At 50.2% G+C, this 17,019-nt stretch overlaps 1 protein-coding gene across 2 annotated transcripts in view; it reads left to right on the forward strand.

Annotated features, from left to right (window-relative positions):
• Positions 1 to 1,833: 1,833 nt before the first annotated feature.
• Positions 1,834 to 17,019, forward strand: part of tgfb2 (transforming growth factor, beta 2) — a 55,141-nt gene continuing 39,955 nt past the window's right edge. The window contains exons 1-2 of one of the 2 annotated variants that reach the window (XM_062466391.1): positions 1,834 to 2,639; positions 2,784 to 3,086. In XM_062466391.1, the coding sequence (XP_062322375.1) occupies positions 2,825 to 3,086 (262 nt within the window). In that variant the 5' untranslated portion in view covers positions 1,834 to 2,639; positions 2,784 to 2,824. Of the gene's footprint in view, positions 3,087 to 17,019 lie in introns of both variants that reach the window. The other variant, XM_062466390.1, reaches the window with a different exon arrangement.

Here is a 17,019-nt window from a genome sequence, read left to right on the forward strand (position 1 = left end):
CTGTGTCGTGTTCCTGAGCCAGTAGAGTAGGTGTAGCAGAGGATGGGTGTTTGCTGCAGTTTCAAATCTCCCTCAATGCTTCTTTGTAAAAACATGTTTGCTGAATGAAGAAGTTGCTGTTAGGAGACTTAAAGTGAGTGGTCAGGGTGAGCAGCCTCTCTCTGACCCCCTGGCCTCTGTCTGACTGCTGGATGGTACTTTGCTCTGAGGCTGTAGGAGAGTGTATTCTGTTCTGTGATGAGCAGGTGTTTGGGTTAGGGTTAGCATTAGCAGGTGTTTGAGATACATGAACTGTATCTCCCCAGCTCCCTGACCCCTCCAACCACAGGCACACACCCCACTCACACACACACCCCACCCACACACTCCATACACACACACCCCACCCACACACTCCATACACACACACACCCCACCCACATACCCAACCAACCACACACACTCGATACAAAACCCCCAACACACACACACTTCACACACACTCCAAACACAACCCCACACCACACATACATACTCTCTCTGCTACACTCCACACACACCACACACACCACACATACATACTCTCTCTGCTACACTCCACACACACCACACACACACCTCTATTGCGCTCACATCTGTCTGTGGTTCTGATTTAGTGACCACATCTGGTTCACACCAGTGGTCTGGATTCTGAGCGCCTGGGGGGTGGGGGGGGTCTGAGAGCCTGTCACACCTGATGAATGAGAGCCTGTCACACCTGATGAATGGCTGGCTTTGGGGGGGGGAGGGTCTTGAAAAAGGAGGGGCAGGAATAAAGGTTTGGCAAATGATGAAAAAAGTGGGAATTTTCTGAGGAGCATAAACGTAAATCAACCTGGCACACCAATGGTGTTACTGTGGGAAAGAAGAGGAGAGTGGAGCAGGGAGGAAAAGAGGAGGTGTGAGGAGAGGAGCGTGGAGAAGAGGAGAGTGGAGCAGGGAGGAAAAGAGAGGAGGTGTGAGGAGAGGAGCGTGGAGGAGAAGAGAGGAGAGTAGATGAAAGGAGAGGAGGTATGAAGAGGAGGAGAAGAGCGTGGAGAAGAGAGGAGGGGAGAGTAGATGAGAGGAGAGGAGGAGAAGAGAGGAGGGGAGAGTAGATGAGAGGAGGTATGAAGAGGAGGAGAAGAGAGGAGGGGGGAGAGTAGATGAAAGGAGAGGAGGTATGAAGAGGAGGAGAAGAGAGGAGGAGAGGAGGTATGAAGAGGAGGAGAACGGAGGAGAAGAGAGGAGGTATGAAGAGGAGAAGAACGGAGGAGAAGAGAGGAGGTATGAAGAGGAGAAGAACGGAGGAGAGGAGGTTCCTGTCCCGGGGGGGGGGGGGGGTGTTAGTAACCATAATAAAAAGTCATCATAGACAACACAGTCTTCCCCACTCCTGGAGCCCACAGATAATGTTCTATAAGCTCATAGACATATCCCTGTATTTGACCATTCAACTCAAGCACAGCATTCCTCTGGAAGGCCAACTATACCTATACTATTCTCCCTGCTGGGCCATTTATAAATTACCTTTAGGCCTAAAGCATCTTATTTTGTCCTCTTAGAACCAGCGTCAAAAAATAAATAGTGAGATATGTCTACTCGGCGCATATAGTAGCCCTACTCCTTCAAAGCGCTGTGTGGACGTCAAACGATCCTTCCGGCGTTAGGACCCCGTGGTGGCACTGTCCCGTTGGGCATGCCGAACACTCATATTTACAATAAATAGTCTCGTAACCTGGAGTTGAAGGAGTCCCCCGGTCCGAAAGTGACTAAATTGACCACAGCTTCAAATTGTAGAAGGGGGAGCACGGGGCTGAGATAGTCTCTTATAACCCACACCCTACCTAACTCTTATAAATATTCTACTAGCGGCCGTGAGTTGATGCTGTCCCCTGGCGTGCGTAACGCAGAGGAGCATATCGTAACCGTTTTTTAGTGAAGGGAAAGAAGGACACGGGGAAGCTCTGTAAACTCGTTATATTTTTGGTGGAAACTTCTCGATAATAGTCAACTTACTTAACCTTTTTTTACACCTTGTTTTCACTGTCCTGCAATAGACTGAAACGTATGTGTTAAAAACACAATTACGTTTTCGCTTCCAAATCGACTCGCTTCTCGTGCCAGGACCGGTTAACCTTCTTCGTCAGGGAAGTCAATGCACAGTTCATCGGGATTTTAAATCTTCCTTCACACAGAGAAATCAAAGACGGACTTGTGTGGAGCGCAGAACTGGCTACAGTTGGGAAGCCCAGCGTTCTGATGCGGGGCGCAAACCCGCGGCACGCTTTACGTCTGTGTTGTTCAGCTGGATATAGCGAACTCGTTGGTTTTATATTGTTGTTCTTCAAAAAAAAATTGTGTTTAATTTGAGAGCCGTTTAGTGGGCGTTTGGTTAGCTTTACGCACTAGTTGTCGGGGCATTTATTATGAAGTTATAGGGAATGTCATATTACTGCTTCCCCCTGCGGTGCCTTTATAACGGATTATACAGATCATTTCGCTTTCAAGGTACATTAATGGATTTTCAAGTGACATTTAAGGGTCGCTGATACTAGAAACGACATCTAGAATAACATAAGGCTTCGGCAGGCACGTTAAGTGTAAATATTTCTTCCTTTTTTCCATTTGGGGTAAATAATGTAAGTGTTTTTTTCCATTTTGTTTAACTTCCCACAACTCGTTTCGTTCATTTAAAAAAAAAAAAAATCAAAAGGCTGCTGTACTATTTGATTTGATAAAGATGAACTACTACATTTTAAGTCTAATCTTGACCTTGGATGTAGCCACAGTGGCCGTCAGTTTGTCAACATGTAGTACGCTGGATATGGACCAGTTTATGAAGAAGCGGATAGAGGCGATCCGAGGGCAGATTCTGAGCAAGCTGAAGCTCACGAGCCCCCCTGAGAACTTTCCAGAGCCCGAGGAGGTGTCCCGGGACATCGTCGCCATCTATAACAGCACGCGGGACCTGTTGCAAGAAAAAGCCAACGAACGGGCAGCGACGTGCGAGCGCCAGCGGAGCGAGGAGGAGTACTACGCGAAGGAGGTGCACAAAATCGACATGCAGCCCTTCTATCCCTCTGAGAGTAAGTGTCTGTCTCTCTGTGTGTGTGCGTGTTTTCGTGAGCGCGTCCGTGTGTATGTGCGCTCACGCGTAGCGATTTAACACATTTTTCCCAAATGTGTCTCTATAAAAAGGCTTATTTTACCCCAGTAGCAGTGAATGTCTAAATGATTTGCAGTTGCCTCTTTGTGTGTATCACGTGTGTTTGATTATTTTGGAAAAAAACAATTCCCTGTCTTGGCCCAGGCTAGGGAAACCACAGCCTGTAAGAGAGAGGCCATACATCAACCCAAAAGTAGCCTGACGTGAACTTCTTCTCTTGAGATAGGTGGAATGGTTTCCCTAGGTAACCCTAACCCTAACCCTCCAGCCGGGCTCCCAGCGCCCTTGTGAGGAGTTGTTATTGTATAACTAGCAGGCAGCCCGGGCGTCTGTATAACTAGCAGGCAGCCCGGGCGTCTGTATAACTAGCAGGCAGCCCGGGCGTCTGTATAACTAGCAGGCAGCCCGGGCGTCTGTATAACTAGCAGGCAGCCCGGGCGTCTGTATAACTAGCAGGCAGCCCGGGCGTCTGTATAACTAGCAGGCAGCCCGGGCGTCTGTATAACTAGCAGGCAGCCCGGGCGTCTGTATAACTAGCAGGCAGCCCGGGCGTCTGTATAACTAGCAGGCAGCCCGGGCGTCTGTATAACTAGCAGGCAGCCCGGGCGTCTGTATAACTAGCAGGCAGCCCGGGCGTCTGTATAACTAGCAGGCAGCCCGGGCGTCTGTATAACTAGCAGGCAGCCCGGGCGTCTGTATAACTAGCAGGCAGCCCGGGCGTCTGTATAACTAGCAGGCAGCCCGGGCGTCTGTATAACTAGCAGGCAGCCCGGGCGTCTGTATAACTAGCAGGCAGCCCGGGCGTCTGTATAACTAGCAGGCAGCCCGGGCGTCTGTATAACTAGCAGGCAGCCCGGGCGTCTGTATAACTAGCAGGCAGCCCGGGCGTCTGTATAACTAGCAGGCAGCCCGGGCGTCTGTATAACTAGCAGGCAGCCCGGGCGTCTGTATAACTAGCAGGCAGCCCGGGCGTCTGTATAACTAGCAGGCAGCCCGGGCGTCTGTATAACTAGCAGGCAGCCCGGGCGTCTGTATAACTAGCAGGCAGCCCGGGCGTCTGTATAACTAGCAGGCAGCCCGGGCGTCTGTATAACTAGCAGGCAGCCCGGGCGTCTGTATAACTAGCAGGCAGCCCGGGCGTCTGTATAACTAGCAGGCAGCCCGGGCGTCTGTATAACTAGCAGGCAGCCCGGGCGTCTGTATAACTAGCAGGCAGCCCGGGCGTCTGTATAACTAGCAGGCAGCCCGGGCGTCTGTATAACTAGCAGGCAGCCCGGGCGTCTGTATAACTAGCAGGCAGCCCGGGCGTCTGTATAACTAGCAGGCAGCCCGGGCGTCTGTATAACTAGCAGGCAGCCCGGGCGTCTGTATAACTAGCAGGCAGCCCGGGCGTCTGTATAACTAGCAGGCAGCCCGGGCGTCTGTATAACTAGCAGGCAGCCCGGGCGTCTGTATAACTAGCAGGCAGCCCGGGCGTCTGTATAACTAGCAGGCAGCCCGGGCGTCTGTATAACTAGCAGGCAGCCCGGGCGTCTGTATAACTAGCAGGCAGCCCGGGCGTCTGTATAACTAGCAGGCAGCCCGGGCGTCTGTATAACTAGCAGGCAGCCCGGGCGTCTGTATAACTAGCAGGCAGCCCGGGCGTCTGTATAACTAGCAGGCAGCCCGGGCGTCTGTATAACTAGCAGGCAGCCCGGGCGTCTGTATAACTAGCAGGCAGCCCGGGCGTCTGTATAACTAGCAGGCAGCCCGGGCGTCTGTATAACTAGCAGGCAGCCCGGGCGTCTGTATAACTAGCAGGCAGCCCGGGCGTCTGTATAACTAGCAGGCAGCCCGGGCGTCTGTATAACTAGCAGGCAGCCCGGGCGTCTGTATAACTAGCAGGCAGCCCGGGCGTCTGTATAACTAGCAGGCAGCCCGGGCGTCTGTATAACTAGCAGGCAGCCCGGGCGTCTGTATAACTAGCAGGCAGCCCGGGCGTCTGTATAACTAGCAGGCAGCCCGGGCGTCTGTATAACTAGCAGGCAGCCCGGGCGTCTGTATAACTAGCAGGCAGCCCGGGCGTCTGTATAACTAGCAGGCAGCCCGGGCGTCTGTATAACTAGCAGGCAGCCCGGGCGTCTGTATAACTAGCAGGCAGCCTGGGCGTCTGTATAACTAGCAGGCAGCCTGGGCGTCTGTATAACTAGCAGGCAGCCCGGGCGTCTGTATAACTAGCAGGCAGCCCGGGCGTCTGTATAACTAGCAGGCAGCCTGGGCGTCTGTATAACTAGCAGGCAGCCCGGGCGTCTGTATAACTAGCAGGCAGCCCGGGCGTCTGTATAACTAGCAGGCAGCCCGGGCGTCTGTATAACTAGCAGGCAGCCTGGGCGTCTGTATAACTAGCAGGCAGCCCGGGCGTCTGTATAACTAGCAGGCAGCCCGGGCGTCTGTATAACTAGCAGGCAGCCTGGGCGTCTGTATAACTAGCAGGCAGCCCGGGCGTCTGTATAACTAGCAGGCAGCCCGGGCGTCTGTATAACTAGCAGGCAGCCCGGGCGTCTGTATAACTAGCAGGCAGCCCGGGCGTCTGTATAACTAGCAGGCAGCCCGGGCGTCTGTATAACTAGCAGGCAGCCTGGGCGTCTGTATAACTAGCAGGCAGCCCGGGCGTCTGTATAACTAGCAGGCAGCCCGGGCGTCTGTATAACTAGCAGGCAGCCCGGGCGTCTGTATAACTAGCAGGCAGCCTGGGCGTCTGTATAACTAGCAGGCAGCCCGGGCGTCTGTATAACTAGCAGGCAGCCCGGGCGTCTGTATAACTAGCAGGCAGCCCGGGCGTCTGTATAACTAGCAGGCAGCCTGGGCGTCTGTATAACTAGCAGGCAGCCTGGGCGTCTGTATAACTAGCAGGCAGCCCGGGCGTCTGTATAACTAGCAGGCAGCCCGGGCGTCTGTATAACTAGCAGGCAGCCTGGGCGTCTGTATAACTAGCAGGCAGCCCGGGCGTCTGTATAACTAGCAGGCAGCCCGGGCGTCTGTATAACTAGCAGGCAGCCCGGGCGTCTGTATAACTAGCAGGCAGCCTGGGCGTCTGTATAACTAGCAGGCAGCCCGGGCGTCTGTATAACTAGCAGGCAGCCCGGGCGTCTGTATAACTAGCAGGCAGCCTGGGCGTCTGTATAACTAGCAGGCAGCCCGGGCGTCTGTATAACTAGCAGGCAGCCCGGGCGTCTGTATAACTAGCAGGCAGCCTGGGCGTCTGTATAACTAGCAGGCAGCCCGGGCGTCTGTATAACTAGCAGGCAGCCTGGGCGTCTGTATAACTAGCAGGCAGCCCGGGCGTCTGTATAACTAGCAGGCAGCCCGGGCGTCTGTATAACTAGCAGGCAGCCTGGGCGTCTGTATAACTAGCAGGCAGCCCGGGCGTCTGTATAACTAGCAGGCAGCCTGGGCGTCTGTATAACTAGCAGGCAGCCCGGGCGTCTGTATAACTAGCAGGCAGCCCGGGCGTCTGTATAACTAGCAGGCAGCCTGGGCGTCTGTATAACTAGCAGGCAGCCTGGGCGTCTGTATAACTAGCAGGCAGCCCGGGCGTCTGTATAACTAGCAGGCAGCCCGGGCGTCTGTATAACTAGCAGGCAGCCTGGGCGTCTGTATAACTAGCAGGCAGCCCGGGCGTCTGTATAACTAGCAGGCAGCCCGGGCGTCTGTATAACTAGCAGGCAGCCCGGGCGTCTGTATAACTAGCAGGCAGCCCGGGCGTCTGTATAACTAGCAGGCAGCCCGGGCGTCTGTATAACTAGCAGGCAGCCTGGGCGTCTGTATAACTAGCAGGCAGCCTGGGCGTCTGTATAACTAGCAGGCAGCCCGGGCGTCTGTATAACTAGCAGGCAGCCCGGGCGTCTGTATAACTAGCAGGCAGCCTGGGCGTCTGTATAACTAGCAGGCAGCCCGGGCGTCTGTATAACTAGCAGGCAGCCCGGGCGTCTGTATAACTAGCAGGCAGCCCGGGCGTCTGTATAACTAGCAGGCAGCCCGGGCGTCTGTATAACTAGCAGGCAGCCCGGGCGTCTGTATAACTAGCAGGCAGCCTGGGCGTCTGTATAACTAGCAGGCAGCCCGGGCGTCTGTATAACTAGCAGGCAGCCCGGGCGTCTGTATAACTAGCAGGCAGCCTGGGCGTCTGTATAACTAGCAGGCAGCCCGGGCGTCTGTATAACTAGCAGGCAGCCCGGGCGTCTGTATAACTAGCAGGCAGCCTGGGCGTCTGTATAACTAGCAGGCAGCCCGGGCGTCTGTATAACTAGCAGGCAGCCTGGGCGTCTGTATAACTAGCAGGCAGCCCGGGCGTCTGTATAACTAGCAGGCAGCCCGGGCGTCTGTATAACTAGCAGGCAGCCTGGGCGTCTGTATAACTAGCAGGCAGCCCGGGCGTCTGTATAACTAGCAGGCAGCCTGGGCGTCTGTATAACTAGCAGGCAGCCCGGGCGTCTGTATAACTAGCAGGCAGCCCGGGCGTCTGTATAACTAGCAGGCAGCCTGGGCGTCTGTATAACTAGCAGGCAGCCTGGGCGTCTGTATAACTAGCAGGCAGCCCGGGCGTCTGTATAACTAGCAGGCAGCCCGGGCGTCTGTATAACTAGCAGGCAGCCTGGGCGTCTGTATAACTAGCAGGCAGCCCGGGCGTCTGTATAACTAGCAGGCAGCCCGGGCGTCTGTATAACTAGCAGGCAGCCCGGGCGTCTGTATAACTAGCAGGCAGCCCGGGCGTCTGTATAACTAGCAGGCAGCCCGGGCGTCTGTATAACTAGCAGGCAGCCTGGGCGTCTGTATAACTAGCAGGCAGCCTGGGCGTCTGTATAACTAGCAGGCAGCCCGGGCGTCTGTATAACTAGCAGGCAGCCCGGGCGTCTGTATAACTAGCAGGCAGCCTGGGCGTCTGTATAACTAGCAGGCAGCCCGGGCGTCTGTATAACTAGCAGGCAGCCCGGGCGTCTGTATAACTAGCAGGCAGCCCGGGCGTCTGTATAACTAGCAGGCAGCCCGGGCGTCTGTATAACTAGCAGGCAGCCCGGGCGTCTGTATAACTAGCAGGCAGCCTGGGCGTCTGTATAACTAGCAGGCAGCCCGGGCGTCTGTATAACTAGCAGGCAGCCCGGGCGTCTGTATAACTAGCAGGCAGCCTGGGCGTCTGTATAACTAGCAGGCAGCCTGGGCGTCTGTATAACTAGCAGGCAGCCCGGGCGTCTGTATAACTAGCAGGCAGCCCGGGCGTCTGTATAACTAGCAGGCAGCCCGGGCGTCTGTATAACTAGCAGGCAGCCCGGGCGTCTGTATAACTAGCAGGCAGCCCGGGCGTCTGTATAACTAGCAGGCAGCCCGGGCGTCTGTATAACTAGCAGGCAGCCTGGGCGTCTGTATAACTAGCAGGCAGCCCGGGCGTCTGTATAACTAGCAGGCAGCCCGGGCGTCTGTATAACTAGCAGGCAGCCTGGGCGTCTGTATAACTAGCAGGCAGCCTGGGCGTCTGTATAACTAGCAGGCAGCCCGGGCGTCTGTATAACTAGCAGGCAGCCCGGGCGTCTGTATAACTAGCAGGCAGCCCGGGCGTCTGTATAACTAGCAGGCAGCCCGGGCGTCTGTATAACTAGCAGGCAGCCCGGGCGTCTGTATAACTAGCAGGCAGCCTGGGCGTCTGTATAACTAGCAGGCAGCCCGGGCGTCTGTATAACTAGCAGGCAGCCCGGGCGTCTGTATAACTAGCAGGCAGCCCGGGCGTCTGTATAACTAGCAGGCAGCCTGGGCGTCTGTATAACTAGCAGGCAGCCCGGGCGTCTGTATAACTAGCAGGCAGCCCGGGCGTCTGTATAACTAGCAGGCAGCCCGGGCGTCGTAGACTACAATGGGTCACTGATCTAACCTTGGTGCCTTTGCGCTCCCTGAGAAAGGCTACCTTGTCTTTGGTATGTGGGTAAACATGCAGCGGTTTAGACGCAAGTTTATTAATGTTATGTTATTAGTCTGCCTGTTCCTGCGTGTGTCTGTGTATGCGGACAAAGACGGCAATATACCCCCACAGCACCGTCTAACTAAGAAAACAGAAAGGAAGACAAAATACTATAAAATAGGGCTCAGATCTCAGTTTTTACTTTTTTACAACATTGTGTGAGTGTGTGTGTGTGTGAGAGAGAGAGAGCGAGAGAGAGAGAGTAGGGTATGAGTGTGTGAGTCTGTGTGTGTGACCATTTACCCACAAACTTTAAAGTTTGATAAAAAGTTGTGTGGCAGCTCAGTCCAACTCAAACTCCACAATTACACAAGGTTGTGTTTCCACAGCCACTCACAGACCTAACTGATAACATTTACACACACATGCAGTCTGTCAATCTAATGATTGAAAGATATATTTATTTATATTTCTAAAGTATATTTGATATGCCCTAATGTATATTTGATATGCCATAAGGTATATTTTATATGGCCTAAGGTATATTTATTTTATATTCCCCAAGTAATATTTTATATTCCCTAAGGTATATTTGATATGCCCTAAGGTATATTTATTTTATATACCCTAATGTATATTTATTTTATATTCCCTAAGGTATATTTTATATTCGCTAAAGTATATTTGATATGCCCTAAGGTATATTTATTTTATATACCCGGCCTAAGGTATATTTATTTTATATTCCCTAAGGTATATTTTATATTCCCTAAGGTATATTTGATATGCCCTAAGGTATGTTTTGCATAAAATGTTATGCTTGGCCCTGCCCATTGTATAAATATCCTTAATATGAATAGGACTGTCCTGGAGCCAATGGCAGGCAGGAAGGCATTCACAGGATATAAATAATAGTGTGTCAACATCTCAAGAAAAAGGAAAGATTATTTTAGAATAACGCCTTATTAATCTCAACTTCTAACGTTGCAGTACTCCTGCCATCTCAGAGACCTGGAGACGGGGAGAGGAGGAGTGAGGGAGATAAAGAGGGTGAGAGTGAAAAGAAAGAGAAGGGGGAGGCGGGGGGGAGTGAAATCACCAGTTAGCCTGGGACTATGTGTGGTACCACTCATCTCTGAAGGCAATTGGAGAATCAGTTTGTGTGTGTGTGTGTGACTCAGTGTCAAAGTGCCAGTTACGTAACAATGCTCACAGACCGAAACACACAAGCACACAAACACTAATTACCCAACTATACACGCTCAACTATACACATACACACTCACCCCCTCATACATACACCCCCTCACACATCCCTTCCCAAGTCAAAGTTAAAACAGTATGTTCCGACCTCTCTGGGTCTCAGCTGTTGAAGTTTCTGAGCCCAGCTTACATGCTGCTCCCTGAACACACCCTCTGCTCCCTGAACACACCCTCTGCTCCCTGAACACACCCTCTGCTCCCTGAACACACCCTCTGCTCCCTGAACACACCCTCAGCTCCCTGAACACACCCTCTGCTCCCTGAACACACCCTCTGCTCCCTGAACACACCCTCTGCTCCCTGAACACACCCTCAGCTCCCTGAACACACCCTCAGCTCCCTGAACACACCCTCTGCTCCCTGAACACACCCTCAGCTCCCTGAACACACCCTCTGCTCCTTAAACACACCCTCAGCTCCCTGAACACACCCTCTGCTCCATGAACACACCCTCTGCTCCTTAAACACACCGTCTGCTTCCTGAACACACCCTCAGCTCCCTGAACACACCCTCTGCTCCTTAAACACACCGTCTGCTTCCTGAACACACCCTCTGCTCCCTGAACACACCCTCTGCTCCATGAACACACCCTCTGCTCCCTGAACACACCCTCTGCTCCCTGAACACACCCTCTGCTCCTTAAACACACCCTCAGCTCCCTGAACACACCCTCTGCTCCTTAAACACACCGTCTGCTTCCTGAACACACCCTCAGCTCCCTGAACACACCCTCAGCTCCCTGAACACACCCTCAGCTCCCTGAACACACCCTCTGCTCCCTGAACACACCCTCTGCTCCCTGAACACACCCTCTGCTCCCTGAACACACCCTCTGCTCCCTGAACACACCCTCTGCTCCCTGAACACACCCTCTGCTCCTTAAACACACCCTCAGATCCCTGAACACACCCTCAGCTCCCTGAACACACCCTCTGCTCCCTGAACACACCCTCTGCTCCCTGAACACACCCCTCTGCTCCCTGAACACACCCTCAGCTCCCTGAACACACCCTCTGCTCCCTGAACACACCCCTCTGCTCCCTGAACACACCCTCAGCTCCCTGAACACACCCTCTGCTCCCTGAACACACCCTCTGCTCCCTGAACACACCCTCAGCTCCCTGAACACACCCTCTGCTCCCTGAACACACCCTCTGCTCCCTGAACACACCCCTCTGCTCCCTGAACACACCCTCAGCTCCCTGAACACACCCTCTGCTCCCTGAACACACCCCTCTGCTCCCTGAACACACCCTCAGCTCCCTGAACACACCCTCTGCTCCCTGAACACACCCTCTGCTCCCTGAACACACCCTCTGCTCCCTGAACACACCCTCTGCTCCCTGAACACACCCTCAGCTCCCTGAACACACCCTCTGCTCCTTAAACACACCCTCTGCTCCCTGAACACACCCTCTGCTCCCTGAACACACCCTCTGCTCCCTGAACACACCCTCTGCTCCCTGAACACACCCTCAGCTCCCTGAACACACCCTCTGCTCCCTGAACACACCCTCTGCTCCTTGCTGCTCTGGTCTGCCTGTGAACACAGTGACCCCAGTCCAGGTGGGGAGGGGGGGGGGGGGGGTTAGAGAACCCTGGCGTCTTCTCTCTACTGAGTCAGCTGATGTTAGGACATTATATGTATCCAGTGAGTGAGAGAGAGTGAGTGTGTGACTTCTACAAAGAGGAATTTAAACTATAGCGTACTGGGTGAAGTGCAGCATCATTCAGCAGCAAGGCTGGGGGGTGTTTTAGCGAAGGACTAATTCAGTCTGAATGTTGACAAGATTGACAGCTGTGTGTGTGTGTATTTGTATGTGTTTGTGTGTGCATGTGTGTTTGTGATGTGTGTGTGTTTTGTGTTGTGGTGGAGGAGTGTGAAGAGTAAATGGATATTATAAGGAGGCAGTTGAAGGTTGTGTCACCAAAACAAGTTCAATGTTAACATCCACTTACACCTGGAAAGCCTAACATACCCTACACCAAGTTTCACTAGGGGACGAACTTGGCATAACCACTAACCTGTCATGATGTGGAGTTACAGAGCAGTTCTTACATAAAATTGTTTTTACTACAGGTATGGTTATGTAGCTACATGTAAAGTGTTGCCCAAGATTAATCTAAATGTTCTCAAGACGCACTTGTTCCGGGAGTACAACGGTACTTGGGAATGATTTGCTGGACCTGATGTTAGTTTCCTCCAGGATCACAAATGACTCTTATTGAGAGACTTGTTGCTCTCGTTGGTTAGTTGTAACTGATTTAAAATTCTTGTACTCGCTGTGAAATATATTATTGTTGCTTGCTTTTATACAGGTACACTCTTGCACTTTGAGGTTCACGTTGTTTAATTGTAACTTGTTTAACTACATGCTCTTGTGGTTCTGGCCTTTGGCACTTATTTTGGTTTTTCACAATGTATGCTTCATGTTTTGGCTACCCGCAATGATTAGGGCTATCTCGTTGTTATGATCAGTGACTTATGCACTTTTGTAAAGCTCTCTCTTGGAAGTCGCTTTGGATAAAAGCGTCTGCTAAATGAATAAATGTTCTGGCCTTGAAAGGACATTGATCAGACTGTGACACCTTCTCCTAGATGTGGGCAAGCTGCCGCTCCCAGTTCCTAGAGTCCCCCAGCCTGGCAGCTTTCTCTCCAGGGTCTACAGCGCATGCATACATACACAACAGACAGACAACACGCACAACTACGCACACACACACCCACACAGACATATGCACACACACACTCTTGCATGCACACACACAGACAGCACACCCATCAGTGTGCAGCCCAGCTTGAAGCCTGCAGATCCCAGGTTCAAATCCTCCCCTGTACGTCATGTTGGATAAAAGTGCCTGCTAAATAAATACACAATTCTGCTAAATTAATACATAATTCTTCGAACAGAATACATGAATCAGGAACAGGACAGTGGAACTGTGCTGATCTTGCTGAAGTCTGGTGATGTCTGGCAGCCCTCTGCTCCTACTGTCAGGTGTGTGTGCTGTGTGGACACATTCCTGTGGCGAGGGAGCGGAGCCCCATGAAAGACCCTCTTGTCTGGCCCGACCTGAGAGGGATTCTCTATCGCCTTACAGCAGGACGGAAGGATGTGCCACTTTTATAATAGGAAGCAGACAGTGTTAGACCTTGAACTCTAGAGAAATGCACGTTAGGAATATCACTGCTTTAATGACGATTTAACATGTGTGTGTTTACTGGACTGGATCTGTGTGTGTGTTTGTGTGTTTGCTGTGTTCTTTGTGCTGAATAACTGGGTGGTTAGGGCTCTTTATCAGCATAGTTTAATGTTCTATCAACGTTGCTAATGAAAACAGCAGAAAGGGCACTTCATAACAGCACCCTTTTCCATTGGAAGGAAGGGCACGGGAACAGTCGAGTTTAGACCATTGTAAGGGCACCTTATAGGGAACTGCATCACATTGTAAGGGCACCTTATAGGGCACTGTAAGGGCACCTTATAGGGAACTGCATCACATTGTAAGGGCACCTTATAGGGCACTGTAAGGGCACCTTATAGGGCACTGCATCACATTGTAAGGGCACCTTATAGGGCACTGTAAGGGCACCTTATAGGGTACTGCATCACATTGTAAGGGCACCTTATAGGGCACTGTAAGGGCACCTTATAGGGCACTGCATCACATTGTAAGGGCACCTTATAGGGCACTGCATCACATTGTAAGGGCACCTTATAGGGTACTGCATCACATTGTAAGGGCACCTTATAGGGCACTGCATCACATTGTAAGGGCACCTTATAGAGCACTGCATCACATTGTAAGAGCACCTTATAGGGCACTGCATCACATTTTCTCCACTAGAAGGGCGCTCATTAAGACATTACATTTACATTTATGTATTTAGCAGACGCTTTTATCCTAAGCGACTTCCAAGAGAGAGTTTTACAAAAGTGCATAGGTCACTGATCATAACAAGGAGATAGCCCCAAACATTGCGGGTAGCCAAACATGAAGCATACATTGTGAAAACCAAATAAGTCCCAAAGGGAAGAACAATAAGAGCATGTAGTTAGACAAGTTACAATTAAACAGCGAGAACCACAAAAGTGCAAGAGTGTACCTGTGGAAAAAAGCAAGCATCAACTAGAGAGGGTACAATTTCTGGGGAAATTGTAGGGTGTGCTTGCTTGCGTCGGTTGCACAGGGGGGTCCGTTTTTTTATGACATTTTTACAACTGATATTTCTGTATATTTTATATAAAAATGCATACTTATTATTTATAAAGATTACATAGATTTAAAAGCATATTGTTTTTGCTGCTCATTTACAACTCAAAATACGAGTGAAGTGTAGAATGAAATAGATGTCTTCTCATTTCCCCTGCAAGAGGCAGCCTCATAGCTGAATCAAAACGAATACATTTGGCAGACCGGTGTAAAAATGTACCTAATCTCTATGACTTAAACGTCCTTTTAAGTTTTCCCTTCTCGTGATATTTTCAGGCATTTAGCCTAATCATATTGCATTCATTCATTAATAAAGAACCCCCTTTGAAGATTATTCTACGACGTTACCGGCAGTAGAAGATGGAATCGCGATTCAAACAGTACCATCTGCTAACTGAAAATATGCCCCCAAAAACGTAAATAAGCTTGACATTTATTTAGTGGAAAATCGCTTTCATAAAAAGATCACTGGTAGCGACCATTGTCAGTAACAACGCAAAGTGCGATATAGCCTGTGTGGAGAAGCTGCCCCGGTAAATTCTACTACTACAGTACAGTAGACTACTGCTGTGTTCGTCTTGGTAGCGATTGAGTTGGTTGAATTCGATGTAAAGTTCCGTTGTACGGTTTAGGCTGAAATTAATTATTTTCATGAACAGATTGACAAAGTTTAGGCTGTGGCAATTAAGTTCAGGTTAGTAGTCAGATAGTTTCACCTATTGAAAGACTTTTGATTTAAGTAAGGGGAGTGCCGAACATGTTCTGTCGCCGTTTGACTTCCTAAACAGCTGTGTAGATGTTTTTGTAGTGTCTCCCGTAGGCTACAGCGTTGCAGTGAGCAACACTGGTTTGAAACCACAGGTAATGATAATTTCACCCACAAATCGTTTACTTGTAATGTAATGTCATAATAAATCCTACAACGAAAATGTATTTGTGAGGAATGTTTATTTTAACGATTGAAAAGAGATGCATCATAGACCACTGTAGTATGTGTTGCCCGGGCAACAGAGGCTAATGTCATGATGCTAATGCTTCAGTGAAATAGTAGACTACCGTTTCCGAAAGTAGATGTGGGCCTACTTCCTTAATAATATCAGCTAATATTGTACATTACATTTCACAATTGTGTTTCACATCAAAAAGTAAAATGAGTAAATAGTTATCACCCTGGCCTCTTTGCTTGTGGCGTTTCTTCAGCTGCCTTGCAGTAAAGCTATAGTTAGCTACTAACGTAGTAACGTCAGTGACTGTGGCTAGCAAATTAGCCACCGTTAGCTTCACTTTTCACCACAAAAACGCAATTTCTACTTAAACCATCCAATGGAACGTAAATAAAAATACAACCAACGCAATCGAGACCAAGACGAACATTTTGACACCGCCGTTGTCTATGTAGTCCAAATATTGACTGATCCTTAGGAGGGCGAAAATAAACAATAAATAAATAAATATATATATATATGTGAGAGAACAAAGGTTGTGCCCTTGCCGAAGGCAAAGCACACCCAACTAGAGAGGGTACCATTTCTGTGGAAATTGTAGGGTGTGCTCGCTTGCGTCGGTTGCAGGTGGGTCCATCCCCTTAAGTTTTTTCCCATCTAGTGATATTTTCAAGCATTTAGCCTACTCAAGAACCCCCCTTAAAACAAGCGAACCCCCTTTGAAACAAGCTACTGTAACAACGTTGTCACCGGCAGTATTTCAGATGGAATCGCGATTCAAACAGTACCATCTGCTAACTGAAAATATGCCCCCAAAAACGTAAATAAGCTTTACATCTATTTAGGGAGAAATGGCTAATTCAAAAGAAGTTTGCTACGAGCAAGCTAGTTGCGGTGGCTAGCCAAACTTCACTGAGTGAGGGGATTGTTTGAAAGCGCCGGAAATGAGAATGTTTCTTTTGACATAAAGTTTAGGCTGTGGCACTGAAGCCAGCGACGCACTACACAAGCTTGAGTTTAAACTTTACATACATTCTTTAATGTGACATTACTTACTGTACATGCAAGTCTTGATTTGCTTAAATGTACATGTATGATGCTGCTAGTAGTAGCAAAGAGTCAATATAAATTCTTTGGTAGTAGTACACCACGGCACGATACGATACTCGCTGTGCAACAGCACATCAATCCATGCGTTGTTGCTAACGTGTGCTTACGTGGTGACGTAGATAGCACTGAGTACCCTTCGTCGACTAAAGGCACTTTTTTGCCACAAAAACGTTGTAACCTCCTAAACCGTGCAACGGAACGTACATAAAAATACAAGCAACGCAATCGAGACCAAGACAAACATTTTGACACAGGCGTTGTCTATGTAGTCCAAATATTGACTGATCCTTAGGGGGGCGAAAATAAATAATAACTAGAAAAGGCTGTTCCTGCGAAACAGCAGTGAGAATGCTGAAAACCTGAATGGGGATAGCTGACCATGCTAAAAAAG

This window comes from Osmerus eperlanus, chromosome 7 (genome assembly GCF_963692335.1).
Source record: "Osmerus eperlanus chromosome 7, fOsmEpe2.1, whole genome shotgun sequence".
Classification (NCBI taxonomy): Eukaryota; Metazoa; Chordata; class Actinopteri; order Osmeriformes; family Osmeridae; genus Osmerus; species Osmerus eperlanus.